General features: G+C 37.3%; 1 protein-coding gene across 2 annotated transcripts in view; it reads right to left on the reverse strand.

The window, feature by feature from the left end:
- Positions 1-27,791, reverse strand: part of LOC128380393 (astrotactin-2-like) — a 282,453-nt gene that overhangs the window by 84,490 nt on the left and 170,172 nt on the right. For both annotated transcript variants that reach the window (XM_053340198.1, XM_053340197.1), the window contains exons 11-12: positions 18,443-18,593; positions 322-488 (exon numbers count right to left, since the gene is read on the reverse strand). In XM_053340198.1, the coding sequence (XP_053196173.1) occupies positions 322-488; positions 18,443-18,593 (318 nt within the window). The remainder of the gene's footprint in view (positions 1-321; positions 489-18,442; positions 18,594-27,791) is intronic.

Genomic DNA, 27,791 nt, shown 5'->3' on the forward strand with positions numbered 1-27,791 from the left:
TAGAGAGCATGTATCACTGAGTAATGTGCAGGGACTACCTTCAGTATCATATAATCCTTGATGCACCTTGAGAATACCTGCATTGAAAGAAATCAATCTTCTCTGCAGGCAAATAGGGTATGCACCTATTCAATGTGTAGATGTGAGTTGGTGATCATGCAACCACTGGTTATTTCTTATTTAAATATCTAATTTCCTTCATGTGGTTGTTTGTCTAAAAGTAATTGATCGATTGAAATATAACTCATGAAGCCGATTTCACAAGGGAACTACTTCCAGCCTTCAGACACCTTTCAGTTCTTTACTCTTAGTTATTCTCACCCGCAAAACATGAGCACATTGCTGGAGCTCGGGTCATCTTCAAGGGGCACAAGCTGCTGAAGACACAGCTGTTCACAGCCTCCATTGAAGCCATCCGTGCAGTCAATGCCCCTAGAGTAGTCATAGCAACCTGAGCCATCCTTCATTGGCCTCAGCCCCTCTGGACACTGTGAGAAAAGAGAGACAGAAAAAGAAGAAGAGGTGGTGGGGGAGGAAAACATAGATAGAGGGTGAGGAGGAAGGCAGAGATTAGGGAGAGAGAAGAAGAGTGAGGCATAGAGGTCAGCATGTGCATTTTAATCAGGATCAGACGGCACTAAGGAGGTAAAGATAGTTAGATTGGAAAAATGATAGAGGAGTAGTTGGCAGTGGTATTTAAGAAAGGAGATAAATATTCATAGAATAAAGAATTGAAACTGCCAATTATCTTATTTGAAATAATACAGACGGAAACACTTCATAAATAATACTGCTCATCTCACTATATGAGTTAAATGGCACTTTTAGTTCACACAAACAAATAAAACTAATAAATACATTTTTAAAAAAGAAAAAAAAAAGAGAAAAAAAGTGTGAAATGAGGATGATGATTTTGAGGAGCACAGATATCTCAATTTCATACCCAGAAATTTAATGGCAGCCCTTATCAGTTTTGGCAAAGACAGCAGTGATATACAATACAGATTTTAAAGAAAGGCTGTCAATGAACCAGCTACAAGTTATTGATACCATGAGCTTTTATTACATAGAACATATTGTTTTGTCTTAAGTCAGGGTAGAATTTATTGTCATTGGAATTAAATTGCAACCTTCACTTTACCAATTAGAAACAGTATTGTCCGCAACCTCCTAATTTACCTGGGCATACACATCCTGGATAGAAATCTAAAGGGGAAAACTTGCTCCATTATCCTGATTTTAGACTGGTTAAATTAGAGTACAGCATTTAATTTATGAAGTGGCCATTTAATCATTTATATTTCCTCAAGTGTTAGAAATACTAATTAAGCATGAATGAAGCAACAGGAAATGCATTCTGTAACAAAGTTGGACTCCATCTGTCTACTAAAGGAAGTGCTCAGAGCCCAATACACAATGACTGTAGGTGCATAAAACGAAGAAAATACTTTCCAAAGAGAGTTCCAAGCCAGTTTGTCTCATATGCTCTTAGACCATGGCAATTGTGAAGTGCCACTACAGACAAAGCACAAATCTTTGCAGCAAACATATCCACTCAAACGGGAACTGTAAGCACAGATATAAATAGGAACAATCCCTATGTGAGAGCACTATATGGCCCATTCCAAACAGACATTTTGAATGTGCACTGCACTAGTTAAAACATAAACACTAAAAGCAACTTCTTAGTTGCTTTCAGCACGTCCCCCCACATGGGATCTTTGGCATTAGGAGGAGCATGCTAGTTTGTCATAGTCAGGGGTGTAACAGCTGGTGGCAAGTCTCAGGGAGGCACATAGCCGAACTTGGCCTATGGTTTTCATGGTGAAGAAGGCAGATTCACCCAGGTAGGTTGATCCAAATAGGACAGACAGGCAAAATGCAAATTTGTTTATGTTAGGCTACTGCTCCTGTGGGAAAAAGTGCCAAAAATCACTCTTCATGTCAGTGGATGCCCTAGGTTTCATCGGAAAATCATTCTGAAGGCTGGTATTTCCTTCTTCACTGCAGTAGTGTCCAGGAGGAAAAGTGTTCCCACTTTGGAGGCAATGTCATCCACATCAATATCTGTGGCAAATGGGAAACACATGTATGTTTGACCAGAGTGATGCAAAGTCTGTGAAACATCTTTCAAATTGATGCAATGCTCTGAACTTGTTCGATGTAACAGGCACTGTCGTTTTGAGCTACAGCTTTGCTCTGATGCTCAACCTACACGTAAGTAGTTCTAGTTTGCACTTAAAAGTGTTAACATTGCAGATCATGTCAATTATAGCTTTGTTTTAGTCCTGCAACTATGTCAAGTATATGAGCCACTGCTCGTCATAAAGCTGGGCAGACACTGCCTCTTTACACTACCTGAGAAATTCTTCAGGCTCTAACTCACAAAATCTCACCAGAATGTTACCTCTGCTCTGCCTTTGCACGTCATATGCAACAGCAACTCAGTGTGTTCCACTTCAGTCTCTCCTACCTGAGCACAGAATAGTCGAAAAGGCTTCATACACAGATGGAATTCACAATTTTCATGGCAACATCCATCACATTTTTTATGTTCAAAAAATGTTCACAGAAAGGTTGTTTGTGGGTAATGCTATGATGATGAACAAAGTCTGGGAAAGAACTGTGTTATTTACACAAGGCAACAAAACTGCAACTCATCGACGTCAGGGCCCCATCATTGATAATGGAGGCTAGTTTAAAAATAGGCAGGTGGATTTTGTCCACTAACTCCATGAGGGTTGGAAAATATCCTCCTGTATATCCTTAGAGTGGCAAAATGTATGTATGTGTGTATCTCTTTTGCACCTATGTCATCGCACGCCATTGTAATATAAATACACAACTGTGATGTCTGTGGATTTGTCAAATTGGAGGGAGAAATTTATAATGGTCAATTTGTCATTTTGCAGTTGATCCTTGAGGTTCCCTGCAATGTCATCCTGTTACAGTGTTTATACTGAATAAACTTGACAGCTGTCATGATTTCTGTTTTATTTTCAAAAGCTTTGAGCAGTGAGTCCACAGTCTCAAAAAATGCCTCTTTCACCAGCTCTCTGTCTTAGAATGGCTTTTTAGGTTTCACATAATGGTGACTCACTCAATATGAGGTTATAGTGGCTGCTTCTCCATTGGTGTTGGGCTCCATGAAAATAAACTGTTGTGCTGCTAATTGAAAGAGTATTACTTTTTTGGACCTCACTCTTAGCTGGGACCCCATATAGTGTTTTAAAATGCCGTTCTAGGTTACTCTTCTTTGCTAGCATGATGTAAGCATGGCATATCAAGCACACATATTTTGAATTTCTCATTACAAAGAAAATATCCTTGTCCCATTCCAAGCTAAAATGATAGATCTTCAGATATTTTTCTGTTCCAGTAGCTTTCATTTATTTTGCTGTACAACAGTGATGAATGAGCCCTAACTGGCTCTCAGGAGCAACATAGGTAGTGGCATAATATTGCTACTGGAGGTCAGTTGACACAACTCTGAATTTTCAGGATTACTGGACACTGTGTGAATGGTAAAATATTTGTTTTCCTTCATGTAGTATTTGGCACTGGAGGTGACTTATACTACATTTGATGAACTATGACAGAAATACATTTACCAGAATTTACATTTTCATGAATATTGGACATTGCGTGATAAATATTACTTCCTTTGTCCACTATGTGATGTAAGAAAACACACACTAAATGAACATTATGTTGCTGCATATCAAATGTGAATCACACAAGTTAAATATCATGCAAATTAAAGGAAGTATATACCATGAGGCTTGCTGACAACACCTGTTGTCAAGAACAAAATGGATGCTAATATTTCCCCGCTTTGCTGGAAATGTAATTCTGAGACTGGTAATTATGTTCACTGCCTCTGGTCATGTATGAACTTACAAAGGTATTGGTATGGTACTGTGAATGAACTGTCTGCTATCTTTGGTGTCTCAATACGGATGGACCCTATGTGCCTTACACTTGGTCTCCCGGATGGTCAGATCACTGACAGTAATCACAGGAGACTTTTCAATATACTGACTTTTGCTGCTAGAAAAAAACATTCTGCTCTTCTGGATCAAGAATGCTGCCCCAACAAAAAATCATGGCACAACATGATTATGGACTGCATTCCTAGTGAACACATCACATGCATGCTTCACTCCATAATAGATGTTTTCTATAAGGTCTGGGACCCTTACTTGCAGCATATTGGGCCCACACTGTCATCTTCTTTGCTTCCCCAGATCAGCTTAGCCTGTCTTTGTGACTTTGTTATAATGTGCTCACTATCTAACAAGCACCTTGTAGCCTTGCTATGTTTGTATGCTCTGTATTGGTTGTCATCTGGATACTGCCTTGTTCTGCTGCGGGAGACTGAAAGGGAGGATGCAGGATGGTAACTATGCCCACTGTTATTTATCTATTTTTTTATATTTACTGTATCTACATGCCCACATTCTGCTGTTTTTCATTTTCTTTTTTGTCGTGTCTGAGCAGTTCTGTGTGTTCTGCATTTTGTGAAAAATGTAAATAAAAATATTTTAAAAAAGTAAATTCAAAATGGCTAATTTCCTGTTGAATATAGGGCGTGGAACCTCAAGTCTTTATTGTAAGTCAGGAGATGTTATATGTCGCTACCAAATATTGCATACTTGGTAAAACATACAGTGAGTGCTACTTTGTTGTTGTTCATTGAATGAATTCATTAAAATACAATGGCAAAAACTGCACCAAAATTCACAGTAAATTCAAACTGGTCGACTTCTTCTTGGGCGTAGAAAAAGACTCCAAGAGACGTTTTTAAAGTCTGAGGATGAAGTCAAACTTAAAAGTGAAAGCTTTGACTTTGAAAATTGTTAGAGAGCTATTGAGCCGACTTGCCACACCTAAGCCCAAGACCCATATCAGACCTCAAGTTTCACCAATTCTGATGCATTTGGGAGGATTTGTGAGTGACATATTTTTCTGTTACTGTCAGGAAACACAGATACAACTTTGACAAAATGTATGAATTTTAAAGGATATCCATGTGGCTTTAATTGCATTTTATTTTTCCAGCTCAGTTAGTGCCCTGTCCAGAACCTCTACAAATAAACGGAAGTCTCAGCTTGCCTGTTAGCTATCATATACAGTAATGCAAAGTCAAACTCACAGACGGCAGTCGGCAAAATATTCATAAGAAAACTGATTGCTACACCCAACACACAGCAGTAATGGTAATTCTGTTACCCTCTGAGTCACAACACTGCTCTGTGGTGTTATTTGCAGATTATGCCAGTTTACTGAAATCAAATTAGGGGCCTGTGTGTGAAAGAAGTGCACCTAATAGATGTGTACATATGTTGATGGTGCAGTATTTCATTTCATAGTGAGATGAATAAAAGAAAAAAGGGAAAGTAAACATGTATACATAGAAGGAATACATCTAGAAATGTGTGCTTTTTAAATCAATTTCTCCCCGAGCAAAAACATCTGAGTTACACAGGATAGTAATATGTCAATGTTGTGACTGTCATGTTATATATTGTATCATACTGAGGTATATATTGGAAAACAGCACTTACTTACCATTAGCTTATAGGGCACATAGAGATGGATGCATATAATTGATACTATGAATAGTTTGTACTATGGGGGAAAAAAGCTCATGTTTGAATATTTGACACGTTGTGCCTGCTGAGACTAGAATCCAACAATCAATTTACACTCTCAGTTTTCAGCTACATGCTGAAAATATGTTTGTCTTAACTAACACATCCCTTTTCTCAGAACTGTCAGTGTTTCTGTAATTTCAGCCATGCCACTGTTGGATAAAAAGAAAATTGCTACAGAGATACAGAGAATATTTCACAGTTTGCAGAGCACTGTCCACCAGTTTCACCCATGGTCACCCTGACTCATCTGTGATTCCTTAAGTCCTGTGTGCCTGTACAGGATTGTTTGTGGGTGTGTGCGGCACAGTAAAATGTTGTCTGTAGGCGTTGGTGTACCTCTGTAATATACAGTATAAAAATAAATTATGCTGTTTTCCTTTTACTGCAGGATGTGCCAAAAGGTACAAACATAACAATTCTTGAGAAGAAATGTTTTTCTTGCTCTTCAGTGATGACTGTCCATTCCTGTTGACGGTACATAAATTGACAGAGATACTCTTCTAATGATAGAAACAAAGTAATTAATGTTGTATTTTAATATATTTTAGTCTGCAAGATCCCTGTGATCTGTAGAAATGAAGTTCAGATTTCCCTTTGTAATAAACCTTAGGTCACAAAAGCAATTAAAGGCCTCATTAAGTAGGTTTTAATAAAAGGTTATGTAATGGAGTGCAGAGAAATTAAGAAGATAATCAAGTCAGAAATAAAAGAGGCCAAACTGACAAAACACGATTGAGCTACGCTTATAATTAGCAATGTAATAGATGTTTAGAAAAGCATGGAACATAACTGTATTACCATATCTCATCCAGGACAAGAAACATTATTCTTTTTAGTTCTAATAAACAGTTTTCTGCTTCATTTAACACTATTAAAGTTACAGGGGCTTAGAGGAAGAAATCACTATTTAGTAATGTTTTACTGTAAATACTGTGACAAACCTTTCTGCATGATAAATTATAGGATGAGCTCTGGACCCGATACAATCTGTTGCTGGGTTCTTAAAACCTGCGTAGAGTAGCTTTCTTATGCCCCACCAACCACCACCCCTTCCCCCACCCCTAATCTTTTCTTTCTTTTTGGGAGATTTCATTAGCAATCAAATATAAAACTGCTTAAAAGGCACACCACTGTTAAATGTGAAACCTCAAAAGAGTTGAATGGCCTCAAAGCAGCAGGCATTCTCCAGTTATCAAAGCTTTTGTGAAAATTATCAAGTACATGATTATAATGCAGACAAGGAAAAAAAAAGTAGAGACAGAATAAGTAGATAAGCTGAGGACACCACCTTAAGATTGCTAAATTATGCGTTTTGACATTTGGCAGACCCTAATACTCATCTCAGGCTTTAATTTATAGATATCTCTGCATTAAATCCTTACCTCAAGGATTTCTCCATCTACTTCCCCCTCTATTTTACACACTAACAACTGCCATACCGATTATGGAAATAAATGTATATTAAATCCCTTATAGTCAAGTTAGTCAAGGGAGAGGTGACAGGTCATGAGACTGTTAAATGTTACCTGAAGTCTTTAGGATATTTAAATTAAGATCACAAGATTGAATGAACACTCTTTTCACACTGTGGAAATGTGCAAATTTTACAAAACAGATTGAGAAATGGCATGTTTCATCTCATAGGAAAACATCTGTCAAACATAGAAACAGGATAAATGTCTGTTAAACATTATGTATTGTTCACATGTGTATTCTGGACCCATATGTGAAACTTTGAATTGAAAAGCTCTCCAGTCTCAGATCCATTTACTGTATCTCATGAATGTAAAGCTAAGTTCCTCACCAGAGCAAGATTGGAGCCATTCATCACACTGAGGCGGAGTCGTGGGAATAACCATCTGTAATTCACGATTGTCATGCAGTGCACTGCGGCTGAATGAAAGAACTTAAGGTTAACCATTAGCGCAGCCCACTAGCTACTTGCTCTTTCTGCTCGGACAACTCTCCAAAGACACGAGGGCCAGGGAGGGGGAGGATTTGCATTTCAGATAAATGAATTTCAGTCAGTTCTTCTTTAGTGATTCTGCTATGGCAGCACAATGAGAACAGGCCCAGATATATGCTACACTTGTTCACGAACCACAGATAGAATTTTACTGACTGAGATGATGGTACTATTACAGCTTGGCAGTTGATCAATAATTGAAAATGCATCACTAAAAAATAAATAAAATCTAGCAACTATTTAAACTTAATGCTGAATATATTAAACTCTGAAACCTAGTTTAAAAAGGGACACTTTAGACAGACATGGGCTTTTGGTGCTTACATTTTTACAAGTTCAATGAAAAGTGATAAATAACTTCAATTATAAGATTCAGTTTGATGGATTGGACATTTACATTTAATCTTTTCTCTCTTTTTACACCAATATATCCATGAATGCAACATAAAACATCAAGGATGTATATAGATATTCTCTGGGGGGAAATTTCAAATGAGAATTTTACAACGCCATTAAGAACCAGAGTGATGATATTTCACTCCTGAGTATTGGGATTAAAAGAACAACATAAGCATGTTTGAAGGAATCAAAGAAAAAAAATGAATAAGGATAAGAAAGACTATGCTTGAAATATAATTACACATATACTGCATCTCCCTCCATATTATACTACACATTGATCACGCCTACAAATTAAAGTTTGCACATTCTGAATGAATGCTATTCATTTTCCTAATTACCCATTAGCCCCCTCAGCTTTAATCAGGAACTGAGCATAATCTATTGAGAACTCTGTCTCTTAATGATCTTGTCAAAATTAAGATGCTAGATGATTGTACTTAGTGGCCATCGTACATTTCAGAGAAAGACGAGAAGAAAGTGTAAATGATCAAGAATTTACATAATTTTGTCACTGCAACATCTGGAGTTAACAACATAGAACAGCTAGGGAAATGCTGTAAACAGTAAAGACTAGAGACAAATCTTTTCAGCAAATACAACATATGGATAATAAGGAGACAATATAAAAAAGATGTGTGCTGAGGATTCACAAAACAACACACATTTCAAAAAGTCTTTGAAAAAAGGGCAGCTCTAAATCACTTTGACAGGCTGAGGGGAAAAAAATCAAATACTGTAAAAGCATATTTGACAGCCTAATCTGGTTTAGAGGTGGCAGAGATGCGTGCCCTTTAGCTCCACTGCTACTCAAATGGGTTATATTAAGCACAACAGTTTTACTGCTGCACGAGCAAAAAAAAACTTGCAAGGGTGCAATTCAGTCCCTAGTGAGGGACAGGAAGTCTCAACCCAGCTGTTCATTACCCATATACATGTGAACTCATACTTCATATTTAATTTTCAGTGTGAAAACACACACGTTTTAGCTATCTGGATGGTGCTGCCCAAAGGCAAAAATAGACTTTGAGATTTTTTTTTTATCCTCTTAATTTTTGTGCGAATGGCTTATATACGTATGCAAACATACACCATGTTTGGATGAATATACATAAAACACAATACCTTGCTCTACTTCACACAGGCATCACTCTAACAGGATGATTTAATCTTGAGCATTCATCTTCATATACCAGTGAAAATCTGCATGTATGGACTCAGATAATCAGATTGACACCATTCTCTGCTTTGTAGGCTGTATTTAAAGATCAGACTGTGTATATTTTTCATCCAACACAATAGATGATTGGGAAGAGTGAAGGATTGTTTTGTCCTGCGACTCCACCAGACTATGTAGCTCAGCTTTATTGCCAAAGGCGTTTAAGAGCTGCTGCTGTCTGCTTCCTTTAATGATGAAGACAATGTCGATGTCGTCTGTTAAAGATGAGTTATGTTGGGGATTTTTTTTTTGTGCTTTTTGTCAGGAAAGCAAATAGATATATAAAATAAAATCACTGTACCTGGATAAACATTTAGTTTTAGTTTAGTTAACATTGATATGTTGACATATTCTTAAAAGTGTTGTTGGATTATTTGAATTGTCCCTTAACTCATAAAATTCATAAATTGTCTTAAATATCTAAAAAAAACTAAATAAACAAATATAAACAGAGTTGATGAGAGTCTGGTATACAAATGTAGCCCTTTCCAGATGTTACAGCAATATGCAAAAAAAAATCATCTTGACATCTTAATCTTGCCACAAAGAATAGCAGATATTGACTACATTTTATATCCAATCTAGTACACAAATGTTATGAAATTATGGGTAGGGAGAGGAAATTGAAATACCAATCTTCAATCTCACCTGCTAGTTGGAAATAAAGCCTGCATGATTTAATACTCTTTCTCAGTCCATTTAATGTTTGCTTAAGTTTGAAATTGAGCCAGGCTGAAATGATTGAAACTAATTCAAATTCACAAACAGATCTCGTCAAATAATATTTAAAATATTGGACGCACTATGGGTGAGAGAGTGGCAAATTATGATGCAATTATGATATAAACTAAAGCAACACACATAAGTTATTCACTGATGTTTCTCCTACAGTATTTTCTTCAAATCAAAAGCGTTAATCAGTGCATAGAATTAGATTATATTTTATATACAATACTATGTTTTAGTTTGAATGTTATGCATGAAATATTTGTGAACATTTCCTTCTTAACGCATGTCTGAATTGAACCAAAATCTTAATTCCCAACTGTGGGTGCAACAGTGTTACTTGGATCTCTGTGGAACACTAAATGACACACTTGATCTGCCATTTAACCAACAGTGTCAGAGTGAAAGGATGAAAGAATTGTTACAAGACATTTTCTTTAAACCATAATGCGTTTAAGTTCAATGGTAATGAGGTAAACTGAGCTGTGCAGTGGAGCAGAGGGAGTCATGATGCTCAGTTGTCAGGAACATAGGACTATGGGGACACCAGAAAAGGGTGGGCAGAGGGATTAGGAAAGGAGGGTTTGCTAAAAACTTTTTGTTTGGGCGGAGTTGCCATTTTACTCCCTGCTGACGCTTTATGCAAACCAGAGGCAACCAAGTGGAAATTTGGCTCCACACGGACAACTCATCATTTAATTCCTGACTTTTGGAGTGTGCCACACATTGTAATAAACTCTTGCATATTGGAACAGAGTACAAGAGCCTTCAAATGAGATTGGAGACAACACAATTTGCCTTTTCTAAACTGTTAGAAACTACTGGAGTTTGACAGAGCAAAATTAAAGTTTTGGATGATGCTTGAAGTTAAAAAAACATCTATGCCAACCCAACTCTATCAGAGATGTCCCAAAAGGGACATCAACTGATGAAAGATACACCACTAATATCGTACCATCTGCTCAGCCTGTGAGTGCTTCCTTTAGGAAGACAGATACTATAGCTGGATACAACAACGTGCCATAAAGAAAAAGAAAAACATCCTGCCATTTTCTAAGAGCACACAAACCAGAATATGCTGCGCTTGTCAAAAAGTAAAAGGTAAAGGTAAAAATGGCAAGCTACCAGGAGCAGTCATGTTTACAGACATTTGAACTTCATCAAGCAGCCCCAGGAGAGTTCACTGAGTGCATCAGTTATCCATCAGAATTTGACCATTCATTCCACACCGCTGGGTAAAGGCTAGATTGTTGCTGTCCACACTGTACCCACATCTGCCCAATAAAGTTCCCTACACCTCTCTGCTAATAGGGTTTTACAACATTATTAAAAACTGACATTTGCATTTACAATTTACATTCAACATGGCAGACAGTGCACTGTGAAAATGTACCTAATTTCTTGTCTTCATTCGTCCATATGAAAGGTTACATACGTTTAAACTTGACAATTAGATTCAAGACTTCATGGCTGACAGATGATTGCAGTATAATTACCATGGTGACTGACTTCAGTGAAAGTTTCAAATCCATGTGTGACAAAAGATAGATTTAAAAGATGGGACAGCTATAAACAAAATCTAAACCCCAAAAGATTTCTATCCATCCATACAATAGGAAAAAAAGCCTGTGATCATGGAAATAGCAGTGCAGGCTGTATTGTAAACAGCATAACAATATACAGTTTTACAAAGCATATTTCTACTGCATTGTGTAATATAACCAACTGGTGTTTGATGAGCCAAGTGATGAAAAAGGAAGGCACTGGCACCAATACATTACCTTTCTGAAATTGCTAAACTTTTCGAACAACAGCTGTTGTTATAATTTGAGGAAAGCTAGCACAGGAATAAACCACCTGTCATCCTCTCTGGCTGAGTTGCAACAGAAAGGGAACACAGGGAACAACAAAAAACAAAAAAAAGGAATAAGCAATGCCTCCAGAACTTCAGCAATGACTCTGACTTGAACTTAATTCATTGCAAATGCATTTCAACTATCTTAAGAGCAACAGACAGCCTTGAAGGACTGACTCTGATAATGGACTTTAAGCTCTCTGTGTAGCATGTCGCCGCTCTGTGTTAGCACCCAATCTGACAAGGGTGGCTGAAATAACACTAACCCAAACGAGTCACAGAAGAAAATAATACCACTATGTCTGTGATCCTCTGAGATAATCTTTGAAGGCTTGAGTGCCCTGTCATTCTTTTGTCTGTGTAGCAATCAGCCGCCACATACAGTGCCGTGAGACTGCTCTGAATCATTTTCGAGTCATTTTTTTATCCCACATTTATGCTCTCTAAAAGTGTGGGTTAAAGTGAAATATTTCCAAGCTGCCTCTCCAGTGGAAAAAGAGGTTTGAATAAGACAGAAGACATAAATATATAGTCATCTCTCATGGTTTTCTACTTCTCTTTTTTATTGAATGTGGCCATTCTTCTCTAGACTGGACAAAGCATGCCATTTCTTTGATATAGTTCTGTCTGCATGCTGGTGGTTATAGCTATAGGACAAAAAGTGTGTGCTTTCACAAGTGTGGAAACTGTTAATGAGATATGCTATTATATTTAGGGGTTTGATGTGTGATAGAGTTTGACAAACAATCCAAAGGCTTATTAGCATGCACACATTCATATTTTATACACACTCTAGCTGCTGTCCAATACTTTCCACCTCTTGGTCTAATAAGGATTCAGCTTAGTGGTACAGGTTTAGCATGATAAACTGCCTGCTCAATTCTACTCTCCAGCCCTGTATAGGTTGCAAGTGCTACAAACACAATGCAAATGAACCATGGCTGGTACCACTGTTATGGATGTTACTGTGAATTATTTTACACATATCAGCTATTTCACCCTATACAAAGAATATAGATAAACTTATGTGACTGAAATTGTATTTACATTTATACAACAAATCTCCCCTGTGAAGCATGGAAAACAGTTTAATAAATACAAACACACTATGAAATGGGTTAAATTAGTTTTAACAGTTTTATGTGGCTGCACAAAAAATATGTGGTAGCACATATTGAATACCAATAAATCAGATATTCCTATATTTATGAATACATTTATGACTATACCATACATGTATTATACATTTAAATGAGGTCTTCACTATACTGATAAAGAAAGCTAAGTAATGCCAGTTATGTTTGTTTGGGATAATTTACTAAAGCTTTGCAGTGAGTAAAGTGTCAAAAATCAGAAAAGAAGTACTGAGGTGCATACATTACTAGCATTGATTATAAGCTACATTTGATTATGCAGGAAAGAGTGGCATGGTGCATCCATGAGTGTTCGTGCATATTTTTAATCAATTATCCATGTCATGGGTGCTCAGGTGGCATAGCAGAAGAAAACCAAATACTGTAAATGCAGAGACCATGGGTTATTATAAAGTGTTATAATATCTGTAACAATATGATGAACGTGTCAACACTACCTTCAAGATACAGTCAACTGGCAACAGTCAATTACCAGTATAACGTATATAGGCAAAAACCTACCTGGGGCATTAAAAAATAATAACAGCCACAAGCTACTAAACATGTCAAATTTATTTGCTTCAGATGGATGATGGGGAATATGACTCAGGTTTATTAATATGGAATAGTCGTCATGGTAACACAGTGGGAGGTAAATTGTGGGGGATGAGTAGCAGAGGGCATGGGCAGTATAACTTGATCTGTATAGAAAAAGAGTGATTAAACAGTATCTTGCAGAAAATATTAAAAGCATTACGCATTTACTGGTTGGGGCCCTTTTCTTTTCAACGGCAGAGGGTAGCAGGCATATCTTAGAGAAAGGCCTTTATTTCATTTCCCCTCTGTTTTATAAGTATGCTAACTCATATTTTAGTATGAAGCCATAATAATTCTAGCTCTTGAGTTTCCATATTGAACATTTTGACATCACTTAGCTGAAGCATGCAGGTAGCATGCACATTATTTAATGCTCGCTGGCTTAGCCAAGTTACCCTGGTTATTGGTTACCATGCTCATGTAGTGTTGCTGTTGTCACCATTATTAAAATATGCGCTGTATAGTTTGCATAATCCCGTAAAAATATTGTCTCTCATCTGTGCCCCTCCCCTCTCTATAACGGTCATGTACGGGGCAATGCATTTACTAATACTGTCATGGCATACATATTATATAACAGGCACCAGAAATGTATCCACCCTTTCTTCCCTGGCCTGTTTTTTGGGACCGGCCTTTATTTGTCCATGTCAACCATGCCTCCTGGCGTTATCGGAGAAATGCATTTAATTGACTACTGTTGTATATTGGAGGAAATATGACATTTTGTTTATTCTAGATCTGTCAGTAATGGTATACGTTATTCTTTAGCACCAGTGTCAGGATTAAAGTTGTGTTATTGATCATTTGTGATCATTGCCAGACAATGGGGTGACTGAGGCTCAGGAGGTAGAGCAGTTGTCCACCAAACGGAAGATTGGCTGTTCGATTCCTGGCTCCTCCAGTCCACATGTGGATTGGAGGAGCTCCCAAAGGCTGCGCCAAGGGTGTATAAATGTATGTGAATGGTAAGTCTCCATCTTAGGAGCAGGTTGGCAGTTGGCACCCTGCGTGGTGGCCCCTCTCATCAGTGTATGAATGTGTGTGTGGATGGGTGAATGTGACAAGTAGAAAAAAGCACTTTGAGTGTCAAAAAAGACTAGAAAAGTGCTTTGTAAGTACAGTCCATTTACCAGTCCATTTACAACCGTACTTAAGGTTGTGTGATAAGAGTGTAGCGGAAGTTCCGCTGATTTTCATGAGAAGATTTTGTCAGAGTAGAAGCAATTGTGTCTTTATTTTCTGTTTAAGGGAACCTTTTCCTTATTTTTAGTCATATATATTATGTTATAATGTCAGATATCCATATTAAACATGGCTAATGTGTCAAATAATGAGGTAAACCTATGTAGAAGTACAACATTCCAATGTTTTTTTTTTTTTTTTCTTATAAGGTCATCTGCTCCATGCACAGTATGCACGTTCACAGCTCCACTCTGCTAACAATATGGCATTTTTCCATTGTTTTGGGGGTAGTCACGCCAAACCATGACTCAAGCTGAGCTGGCACACTGTGAGTGTTTTTCTATTACACAGCAGAGCAAAGTAAAATAAATTGTTTACGTGTTGGAGGTGTCCTAGTAATCTGCAACTCTTCATCACTGTAGCTGTTTCTGCGTGTACTATTCCTCCCTGCAATACTTCTAACTGATCCGAACAAATATGAAATGTAGACGATTGAATTTTAATTTCTGTAAATGACTGGAATTGTTCAGTTGGAGTACATACTATACTGCGAGTCCTGAACAAAACCGTTTGTTATGAATACATGTTCATACAGTAGCTTTCACTTAGCTGACAAGGTATGAAAGCAGCTATGTGGTTAGTTAGTTTGCTAATGTGGCTAACGGATATGATAAGCTCGTTGTCACGGAGACTAAAAGATGGGGAAGTTGATTATTTATTTTCCAGCATTGCGTCTAATTAGCTACGTCACAACATAGTGTGAAATCAACATTCAACAGACTCAATCCACAATACTACCACAATAGGTCTGTGGGAAAATAGACACACTCCCCTGAAACACTATAGCTGGCTAGAATAGCAAACACATGTGAAAAGCATGAGTGACATGTTGTCAGGGACAGACTTAATGTTATATTAGTTAAATGATGGGGTCATGGTTGATGCTACTCTGCCTCATAGCTGCATACAGTGCTGAGAGTATAGTAAACAATAAAGTTAAAGCACGCTCTGCTGGACACCATTTCTAAATCACCCCAACCATCCTTTCACCTACTTGACGGCATACAAAACTCCTGCGTGATGAACAGAATATTTTAAATTTTGATTCAGCATGCAGTTCATAACACCTTCTTCCAGTCTTCAGTAGTCAATTGGCGCTGTTTCATGGCCCAGGCAAGCCTCTTCTTATTATTCTGACGTTTTAGCAATGGCTTTCTAGCTGCAACTCGACATGTCAAACCTGCAACTCAAAGTCTTCCCTTCATAGTTGAAACTGAGACTTGCTTACTACGACCACTATTAAGCTGTGCTTGAAGCTGTTGTCGTGTGAGCCGCCTATCAGACAAGCTGTGGACTCTCAGAAACTTGTCTTCTGACTCTGTTGTGGCTTTGGGTCTGCCAGACCTCTTCCTTTCAGAGTTTCCCCCAGTTTCTGAGTGCTTTCTGATGGTGAAGGAACATACATATCAGTGCATATTGGAGAACATGTACTGTATGCCAATATCGATATATCTGTGAAAGGCCCATATCGGCTGATAATATCTGCCGACCGATAAATCAGTCTGGCTCTAAAAGAGACAGAAGGTACAACAGCCTTTTAGAGACAGAGGCTGAACTGAGGGGCTCCATAAACAGCCAGTAAGATAAATAAGGAGCTTTTTAAAATTGTGAATCATGCAAAGCCACTCTAGATTAAAAAAAATACAAAGCTGGAAATGAATATAACAGTTTCCCTTTAAAATATGATAAAGTAAAAAGGAAAAGAAAAAAAAAGGAAATTGTGCGCATTAGTGTTCGTCTTCAGTCGAAACAAACAAAGATTTATAGCCTCGTCCAAGCTCATAATTACTCACCAAACCATCCTCCAGCATTTGAGATGGCTCATCAATTTAATTGCTTTACAACCCAGGCCCGCCCCATGTTGTCAAATCCCTGGCATCGGAAGTTTCCAGTCACCCTGTACTTGTAAATATGCCAGTAGAAAACCTCTTGTACTGTACCTTTTGTATTGAAATTTACAACATTGCATCTAAAATAAAACAAGGGTTTTTGCATAAAATAGGGATGCATGATGGCAACTACACTTATATTGTTTATGAATAAATGTACATTTCACTGTACATATTTCAATACAACATTTGGAGTATTCATGTTCTAAACATAAGTATCCAAATAGGTAAAATATGTAGCACTACCCCTGCTGTTGCTGTGGACCAGTTCCTATTGATCCATTTTATATTGAGAGTTGCAGCACTGCATTCCCCCACCATATTCATTACAGTGATACACCTTATGTCATTAATCTTTTTCAAAAGGCAATTTCTGTGTTTTCCCTAAATTACAAATTGGTAAGAAGCAGAAAGTATAATGGAAGGTTAAAGTTATGTATAATAAAGGGACATACTTTACTAAAGCAGCATGAATCATAACTGTCTCTAACCATAGTCCCCACAGTGCTCATACATACAACTAGAGCATAACACCAGAGCATTCTAATTATTGCTGTAAACAGTGCATAAAATACTATGGATTGCTTGACAATATCACAAAAGCCAAATTTGAAAATACCAGATGGCATGCCAATTTAATGAGTGGCATTAATTTGGGGAGAAAACAAACAAACAAAAAACATTAAAAAGAGGTTATTATTTAGACACATTATAGAAGAAATACTGCATCAATTCAATACTTGATTTAAAAGGCCATTGCAATTTTTCTCTGTCCAGTAGCTTACATGCTCTGTAAATTGCATGTCCTACATTTTCCTTTGAGAAAAACAACCAGATACCAAAAAGGTAATCTGTCAAAAACAGTTAATAGATAGAGAACTTGTTCATACAGCCAATCAAATTGCTTCATTTTAAACCATTTTTCATTTGTCATTTTTCGATCGGGCCAGACAACAACCTGCTACATGTAAAAAAAGCCACAGACTTTGAAAGACAACCCACTTTAGCTTTGCTGCTGAAATCTCCTTTTTACCTTACTTACACAAATGAACATGCCTAGTCCTGCAACTTTGTTGAACAAGCCACTAAACAAACACTCACCAGGGAAAAGTCCACTGCTAACAGCAGTTTGCAAGCTTGATAGCTAATTAGCTACTCAGCTGCAGCGCAGTAAACAGCATGTAAACGCATCTGCAAATATCTCCTCAGTCCAGTTAGATGACAGATACTGTCTGCCCAAGTTTGTTTTCATAGCATCTAGTTTCCCTGCTGGGGCTGAGCCTTCCAGCTACTGTCTGTCAAAAACAGACATCATATTTAATATTTAAAGTAACATTTATACTCTGTACATTCAGTTATAGAGCTGATTATGTGTCACTCATTGGTCTCCTTAATCTGATTCCAGTATTTCCCAATGTGCCTGAACCAATGGGTTGAACGGGTAAAAATAGTGTGACAAGCTTAAATTCTTTCATGCACAGATTATGTATTGTGTGCTAGCCAGACTAAAGCCTTGAATCCAGCATCACTAGTGTGGTACTAGTCTGCTGTCGCAATGAAATTGGCTGACAGCAGGCCTGGATGATGAGTCTAACTGCTGGGCCTTTTATCATTCAGTCTATTGCTGGCAAGGTGTACTTTGTACTTTTATTTAGACTTGGATCAACTGTGTAATACTGTACATCTACATCTATAGTAACTTGTTCATAACAATGTCATCTAGATATAAAATCAGCACATGGCATCTGTTTACACTTACCATGCAACCAGATGAGTCTAACTGTCGGTCAGACACACACTTGAAATTCTTCTTGCAGCCACCATTATCTTTGGAGCAGTCACGGACAGGTCCAAAAGATGCCAGTAGGTCCTCTACTGTCTCAAAGTAAGTAGACATCATTGCCTCCTCTCTGAAATAGAAACACAACAACAACAACAAAAACAGTAAAAATACAGACGTCTTCGCATTTGTTTTACCTAGGGCCATATCAGTACAAGAATTGACAGGTGATAATGCTTGAGCAGTTGAACATAATCTCTCACCACCTGGAATGCAGTATATCTAACCTTGGAGATTCTAGTGCAGTTCAGAAACTATTCATGCATACACATAATGTGAAAAACAAATGTGGTGTTTTGGTGGCTTCTATCCTTGGCCCTGCAATTAATGACTACTGTTTAGTTAATTCAGGTATTCATGATTTGTTTCCTCTTTTTTTCTAGAAGATAATGAAAGTCAACTTAATGCATCAAATATTATTAAAATATGAAGTTACTGAATAAACGGGTTGATAAAACGGGTTGATATGATGTGTCTAAATCTTTCATTTTTTAAATTTCAGAACAAGGTTTTATTAGTACACAGTAAATTTTGCAGTGTTAAATCAACACTTAAAGAGTTAAATTTAACACTATCTCCGAGTGTATTTGGTCCTTATCGGAATTGGTGTTAAATTAACTCTTTCCACAGTGTTAAAATTTCAGAGTAAAATCAACTCAATATTGAGTAAAAAATTAACACTGGCTAACACTGTCCAGTGTTAATCAAATTTAACACTACAGCTTAAATAACTCCAAAAGTGTAAATTTATGACTCTTAGCAGTGTTGATAAGTTACTCTACTGTGGTGGCAAATTAACTCTGATTCTAAACACTTTTTAACACCACATTGAGTTACTGAAGGTTAACACTAGAAGCTAATTTAACTCTAATAAGTGTTAATATTACACACTGCTGAGTTAGTGATTTACACTGTTGCTGTGAAAACCCAACTCAGATAGAGTAAAATCCTAGCAGTCATTAACACTGCACAGATAAATATGTAGTGTAATTTTTACACATTTGTAGTGTCAAATTGCTTCTATCCACAATACTTTGAAAATGTACAATTGAATAAAAACAAATTACTACAAAAATGCACTTAACCACTTTTATTTGTAAAAAACAAAAGTGAATAGTTCAATACAATGGGTATGCCTGCCGTGCCAGGCACCCCAATACAACATGTTCACAAGTTACCATAAAAATGCATTTAACATCTTTTTAAACTATACAAAAGGACATTTTCAAGCATTTAACATTTGTATGTTGAACATTTAGTTGTACAAAGGCATTTTAACATGATGTGCTTAAAAAAAATGTGAACAGTTGTGGAATGGATGTGCCTGCCGTGCCAGGCACTCCAATACAACAACTTGTTCACATACACCATTTACCTAACACTGCCACCAGTTAAGAACCCTGACCTTAGGTCTGCATAAAATGGCAATATGGAACAACATACAAGGTGTCAGTACTGCCAGTGTGTTTGGTATTTAAATGTTTCCTGAACCCAGAAAAAGTTCCAAGCACACGGCCACATCCAGTCTCAGCACATTTAAGACGAAGATTTTTTCCATCCAGGTAACCATGAACTACTCGTAAATGCCTAACAAGTGTATTTGCACAAGTTAACTCAGTCTGACAAACAAAACACTTCATGTCAAACAGATTCCCTCAAGTACTAATGCAGCAACCTAGCCCGAACTTCTGCAACACGGGGACTTTCCTTCACTTTGCCAACATCTATGTTGTACACAGTGGTTTGGATGAACGTGAACATGTTGTACAGCATAGGGTTGTATGAGGTGGCGAAAACATAGTGCGCCTTAAACAGTTCGTCAAAGGCAGTGAGTGAGGAGGCCGACCTGCATGGGATAGCATCTTTGTCAAGCACTATGAAGAACTGGTGGACTGCTTTCTTCCTTTGTCCTACAGCCAGGAGGTAGGGTTGTGTGCTTACTGTGATGGAATCAAGATGTTCTTGGAGGTTGGTTCCCGTCTGAGAAAACAAACACATGGCAAGTCTATTACAATTACATGCTTGTAATATTACACAAAAAATACACAAGTCAGCTTCCACCTGTAGGTGTGTGATCAGGACGTGCAAAACCAAAGCTCCCTCAGTCAAACATAATTGAATAGACTGTTAAATAAAATTAGGAACAACTACAAACCTTCTTGAAGACCACAAGATGCTTCTCTGCTTGGGAAGCAGAGACCTTTCCTGGTCTCTTACGACCTTGGGCAGAGGGGGGAATCAGGTGTAACAGCAGCAAAATAGAGCAGAGGTCACTGTCCCAACCTGTAACAACACAAATTTAATGTTAAGTGGACCATCAATGAACTTTTAATTCCTATTTATTGTCACAATACGTTTTTAACTATTTAACTTATAACTGTTTTTAAATCTGTATTTATTATCTCCTTTAAGTCAATGGTGCCAACATTAACGCTAATACTATGACTCTGGTTTTGTAACAGAAAGTGATCTGTCTTCAGGCCAATCATTAGTCAGAGCCACAGTGAAAGCGGGCTTTCACTATTCGCATTCATTATTAGCTTCCACAGTTTCATAAAACATCTAAGCATAGGCTAACTTCAAAACAGTCTGATACTTGATTTTATAACATCAAGCCTTTGTCAATGTTTGATTTTGGTTAAAATGATCTTTTCATACATTTTTTAATGAAGGTCTCTAGGATGAAACTTTCAACCACCGAACAATTTTTAATATATGTCTGGTGTCCATACGTTAACATTGACAAAATGATGATTCTTGAACAAACTGAATCTAAAAGGTCCACACACTGCAGTTAGGTGTATGGCTGGTATGAGATGAACTGATGATAGGTGACCTGATTTCAGAGACAAACATGACTGAAAATGCCCTTTAACACTAACAGGATATAATGAAACACACAAAACAAGTGTAGCCAATGACATGAGGAAAAAGTCTTACTTGTCATCATGTCGTCATCCACATCAATGCCATCCTCAAGGGCATCAGCTGCCAGGAGGAGGTCCTCAAACTCACTGGTGGATGGAAGCTTTCGGCATTGCTGGATGATCTTTTTTTTGAATGTTGTCGTCCATTTCTCGAGAAACTTGCCAGAGACATCCTCCCCAAACATCAAAACAAAATCCTGCTCCACCTAGAGTGAGAATAATGGAGAACCTTCAAGATTTCATAGTAAGATTAATTTAGTTAATTCAGCTTAATTGTTTGAGATTATCACTAAAAGACACTTCTTACATAATTATGACATTATCAAAATACAAAACAATTACCAAGCCTTTGACATCTTTGAAACGTGGAAAGACAGACAGAATGTTGCTTGACTGCTGTGGGTCAAGGATCATGTTGCGACGGAAGTCAAATGTCAACTTCATCTTTTTTCTGATCACGTCCTCATCAGCTGAATGTTTAATCAGTGCGATGGCTTCCTTACACTCATCTTCACTCAGAACAGTCTCTGGAACAAACTGAGTCTCTCGTTTGGCAGCTGGTCCTCCAAGCCCATCTCCACGAGATGATCCTTCAGATGATGCTACACAATATGGGAACATATCATATTTTGACAACCATATCAAATTCATAGGCAAAAAACTAAAATAAACAAAACAAGTTTCAGACCTCCATATGACGATCGTCTGTCTCTAGCAGTGGATCTCTGAATAGTTTTAATCCTCCAGGCCAAGTACCCAGTGCCACTCTCGCCATCATAATAATGCTCCTTGGAGGGTGAAAGGAAAACAAAAACAGACACTCCATTAATGATATCTTTTTTAAAGTTAATGTACTTCAAAATAGGGCTGGGCTAATATAAAATATTATATTAGCCCAGCCCTATTTTATAAAATATTATATTAGCCCATATATATATATATTGATATTTAATCAAAATGTTTCACTGTAGCATTTAACATTATCACTTCCATTATAATGTGTGACTTACGTAACCGGTCTGGGAGAATGGATCACTGAGGTAGGGGAATAGGCTCACAATTCCTCTGGCATACATTTCTTTCACATGTCTGGGTGGTGATGTACTGCAAGATTTAAAAAGGTTAGGATTTCTGAATTGTATACACTGAATTGAACAAAGATTTGAATGTAATCAGCTTGAGCTAACTAAAAATATTTACAAATTACCCATGCTTCTCTGTCATATCAGCTGCCAGTATGTTCACCATTTTCCTTCTGGTTTCATCCGTGAGTGACTTGCTCCGATTATATTCATTTATTACGCGTTCCCCACCAGGTTTCTTGGTAAGAATGCCTTCCACCAACTTCAAAGAAAGGGCAAAATAATTCTGTATGCTGTGAATATGTCCCTTTAGAATGATCTTTTAAAAAATTGTCATTAAAACAACATTCTTTTTATGGTCTTGGTGACCTAAAATAATCTGTTCGGCGCTGTTGTTTGTGTGTTGATTCTTACATGCTTGGATTCTGTGTCCAGCCTCTGTCGTTTACCAGAAAGACTCTCTGAAAGGATTTCTGTATCTTGAGAACAAGATGAATCAAGGGATTGTGGTTCAGACTCCTGACAAGAAGGCACCGATGATACAAATTCTGACCATGATAGGAGAAGCAGATGGAAGAAAAAATATTAACCACAAGGAACTAACAAATCCATTAAATACTGCAATATAAATTAGAAATGTAAATGAGACAAACCAGTGTCATATTTAATGGTTAGCACTCCAACTGAGGGATCCTTAATGACATCCTCAAATACATCATAATCCAACTCAGTCCCTGAACTGTCAACAACCTTCACACCATCCGTCACTGCTGGTACACCAAACTTTGCAAATGCTACAAGAAAAGACAATGCTTGTGTTAACCAGACTTCATATTGGTCAAATACTCACACATATACAATGAACAAACATCAATAACTTTGTGTAAAATGAAACTTGTATTTCTACTTTTAAAGCAAAGAAAGCATGCATTTAAACATACCCAGTGTAATAGAGATAATAACTAACAATAACAAGAGTAAAGATAAAGTAAAATGGTATTGGTACAGTTACTATTAACACTTAAAAGCTTCCACTGGAAAGCTTAATTTTAATGTCAATGTCCTACCTGCAATCAAAAACTCTTTCAGGTCTGGCTCTGTTATCTTAACAAATTTTTGGACATCACCAAGTCTGGCCTTAATCAACATGGCTTCTGCAACACATAATTCCTTAGTCAGAAAATGTGCATGGTGCATAATCTTAACTGCTCTTGCACTGATGTAGACATCCACTCTCAGAAGTTTCTATTTGGATTAACTGGTGCCACACAGCTAACACAGCAATGAACGGAGCAAAGAAGCCCAACATGACGCTAACATGTGCTGCTTCAGTCCTCTGTATCAGCAGACAGTGTAGTTTCAACATGACTCAGTAATTAAGACGCAGTAATTCCAAGATCATTTAAGTTATTTAAATTACCTATTTTTGGGAATTGACGGACAGAAATCCCCTGTTGCGAAGGAAAACGTTGATCCAGACCCACTGCAGCATTGCGCACAGCTTATTTTTTAAATTCAAAATAAAATCCATGGGTCTGTGTTGTTAACATCACCGTAAGATAGACTAAAAAATAAAAATGTGATGCTGCTGATGTGACCAAGCTGGAGGAGGCACATGGTCAAGTTCTCAAACACGTAACGTTAGCGTACAAACTGATTCTCTGAGCTTCATGTTATCATATTATTGCCCGTAAAATAAAATGACTGAATATAACGTTAATGTGTAATACCTTGGCGCAGAGCAATTTATATCACAGTGTGGCCAATATCAAAGTTAACTTTAGAGCATCAACGTTAGTTATTAACACGAAAGTTCACTCTTTAAGCCAACTCCTGTCACCAGCACAGGCAAATGCTATGTTAATAAAATGTTCGGTAACGTTAATTAACTGGTAGATTTGAAAAATAATTAAAGAAATAAGCATATGATTAAGGACTAAGGACCAAATAATTAAAGAAAGGAGCATACCCTAACGTTAACGTTTTCAGCCCAGTATAATTTTCATCAGAACTAAATTTATGTGTAATAAAATAAAACTATCATATTGCTAATTAATTACCTTTTGTGACATGGCAAACGCGCGCGTTTTAAGCTAGGTAATTCACTCAGTCGTTAGCCGTCTTGAATTTGATGGATACAAGATACAAACTCCGTGAAAACACAGAAGCCAACACAATTTCTGTTGAAAATGCCTTTTTTTTTAGTTTTTGCTAACATAACATTGAGTTAATATGTTTAAATAAGAAACTTACCTCTGTTGCTGGATGGTGAGAAAATGGCGTCCAGAAAATTTTTCATCCGATTGAACTCGGAAAAGGGTGGGCGGAGCTTTCCAGTGTCGAATTAACACGACCTCTTTTAACTACGTAAATTTTCACCAACACTGGGGGGCAATCTACTCAATCTGTTGTTGTAAAAACTCTGAAAGAGTCAATGAACTTTGACACTGCATATTTAACACTGCAAAATTTACTGTGTATGACAGCATGTTAGCTTTATTTTGTTACTGGAGGCAAATATTAATAAATCTTCAAATAGCAGTTTAAATTGAAGTATTTTGAGGCTTGTGTTGAGCTGTAGCGACCTACAGCATTTTCAAAACAGCTGTTTTAAAAGCTGTACTGGAGTGATGCGTGCAGGGATTCATGCTGGTTCATCGTGGGTCATGTCTGAGACTAATCGGTGCATTGGCATTAATTGGACACATTTGTCACAGTGTGTTGACAGAGAATCGAGGGAATCATCCATTAACTTCCATCTCGTTTGCAGTGAGGCTCATCTGTCATTTTCAACTCGATCCTAACCTGATTGGTTGGATTATGGACTTTTTTAACTGATAGGTCACAGCATTTCAAAGTTTATGGTGCTCTCTCTCTCCAACCAGCTCTATTCATTCACCAGTTCCACTCAAGGTTTTCATCTGCCCCCTGTTTTTGTACAATAATGAGTGTTGCAGCAGCTATTAAAACAGGCACATCTTAAAGACTGCTGATGATTCTGTCATTATCAGCTTTCTAAAGTATCATGGGCCGGTGGATGAGTCTTTCCCCCAGGTAAATATGTCAAAAATGAAAGACATGATAATTGATTTCTGAAAGTTACCACCAAGCCCATTGCCAACTGAGATGAAACATGTTGACATTGACCTAACGGGAAGATCCAAATCGAAGTATTGCTCTTGACAAAAAATTGTGTTTTAGATTTCTATGTTGATGCTATCTCTACAAGGATAGAGAAGACTTTTGTTTTCTGATAACACATTTTAACTATTTTAATGTTTCCTCTAAAACAAAGACTTTCTTTTAAGAAGTTTAATTGAATCTGTCTTAACTTTTTGTATACTGTTTGGTGTGGAGACCTAAATCTCTCTACCAAGAATAGACTTGGAAGTCTTGTTAAAATTGCAAGTAAGGAGGGCTAATACTACATTTCACCGTGAAGACCATTAATTCCAGAGGGAATTTAAGCTATTGACCTCAAGAAGTCATTTCAGGGCACCTGTTCCGAGGACTACAAAATTCCATGTTTCCCTCATCCCTAGTGCTATTGATATACTTAATGGTTAGGGTTAGGGTTAGTTAATGTGGCTGCATTCCACTTTCCTTGCACATTATTACACTTGCACATCTTCACTGCTCTATGTTTTATTGTGTTAATGTTGCATTGTTGCAGTCTTTTCGTATACTGTCTTTATGTGAACCCTAGCTGCAAAACAAATTCCACCTTGTGGGACAATAAACATAACCTTGAACTTTCAGAACTAATCCAAGGCTAAGGCATCAAGACACACCCTTGCTGATAATGTTGAACAATACAGTGAAAGAAAAAAGAGAAAAGCACATGTAACTGTATGCATTCAGACACACTCAAATATATACAAAGCCCATGAGAGCTAAATGCCTGAGTACAATGAATTTATTTCTCATCTCTTTATTTATTTTGTGTTTGACATACAGGATAGCATTATAATGATATTTTTAATTTGCAGAAATCCATTCTATTTTAATAGATTCGGTGTATTATTATTTTATACAGAAGTCAGTGATTAATTCTTTAAAAAATAATCATAAAAAATCTGAGCAAATAATTAAGATTATTCAATATTTACAGTTAAAACTGAGATCACAGTGAGTCTGGTTGGACACCCGTAGATCTAAGTGTTTGTCACGCACACACTGCCAGGGCCACCACTAGAAAAAAATCACTATACACAAAGGAGGAATCTATCATTTCTTAATGCTGGATCTCTGTACTTTCTTCTGGGAAATGTCAGCTTGACCAAGGCTGCGGAGCTCAGCTGTTATGTTCACTTCAGCATGCTCAGCCACACTGAGCTCTGCATGCCTGCTGTCAGAGAGAACGAGGGGTAAGCAACCCCTTTGTTTTTCTTTGCAAAGAAACAATAGCACTGTCTCTTGCAATGGGACCACAGGGACCACAGTGTGTTGCAAGGGTGACTCGACTCTACAAACAGCAACAAGATCTTGAATGATAGCAAGACAGATAGGCCATGCTGAGCAAGGAATATTTTCACAGACTGTTGTCACTGTCATTGTTTGTTTGTGTCTTTGCCTCATAAGTACCCAAGTACACATAGACAATGTCATTTCAAAGACAAAAACAGTGACTGAAACAATAATATGCATCTTGATTTTGCTATTAATTAAATTAAAATGTCCCAAAAATAAGCTCACATCAAAGTGAATATAAACCATAAATCAAACTTTGCAAGTCTGTTGTCTTGCAAAGTTTCTTCAATAACAATATGGCAAAGTCTCTTATTGACTCAGTATACACTGTAAAATATTTTTTATTGTTTTAGTGAAAAGAATTGTATATTATGACCTTGTCAATGGCTTTAGGCAAAAATGAAAGGCAAAGCGTTAAAATTAATCAAAAAGTAGGTCTGCTCTGTGCATAGCTTTGACAGAAATACCTTTAAAATGCATATTTATATGATATATTTAGGGATGTATTGGAATACATGTGGACAGACACATCTTACTACATTTTCAATAATCAAAATTGAGTCTTTTTTTCTTTTCTTTTTCATAGTGTCTGCCCATGTGTGATCGGCATGCAGAATACTGTTTAACACCTCACACTGTTTTCAGCTGATTTGTTTTTTTTCTTGTTAGATTTATGGCACATCAGCCCATAATTGGCACGTCTTCCTTGTGTGAGTGGAGAAATATTACGGCTCACTGACAGCACATCAGGACTGTCCCCCTTCGCAAAAACAAATCTTTCCTGACATA

The sequence above is a fragment of the Scomber japonicus genome, chromosome 19, assembly GCF_027409825.1.
Source record: "Scomber japonicus isolate fScoJap1 chromosome 19, fScoJap1.pri, whole genome shotgun sequence".
NCBI lineage: Eukaryota > Metazoa > Chordata > Actinopteri > Scombriformes > Scombridae > Scomber > Scomber japonicus.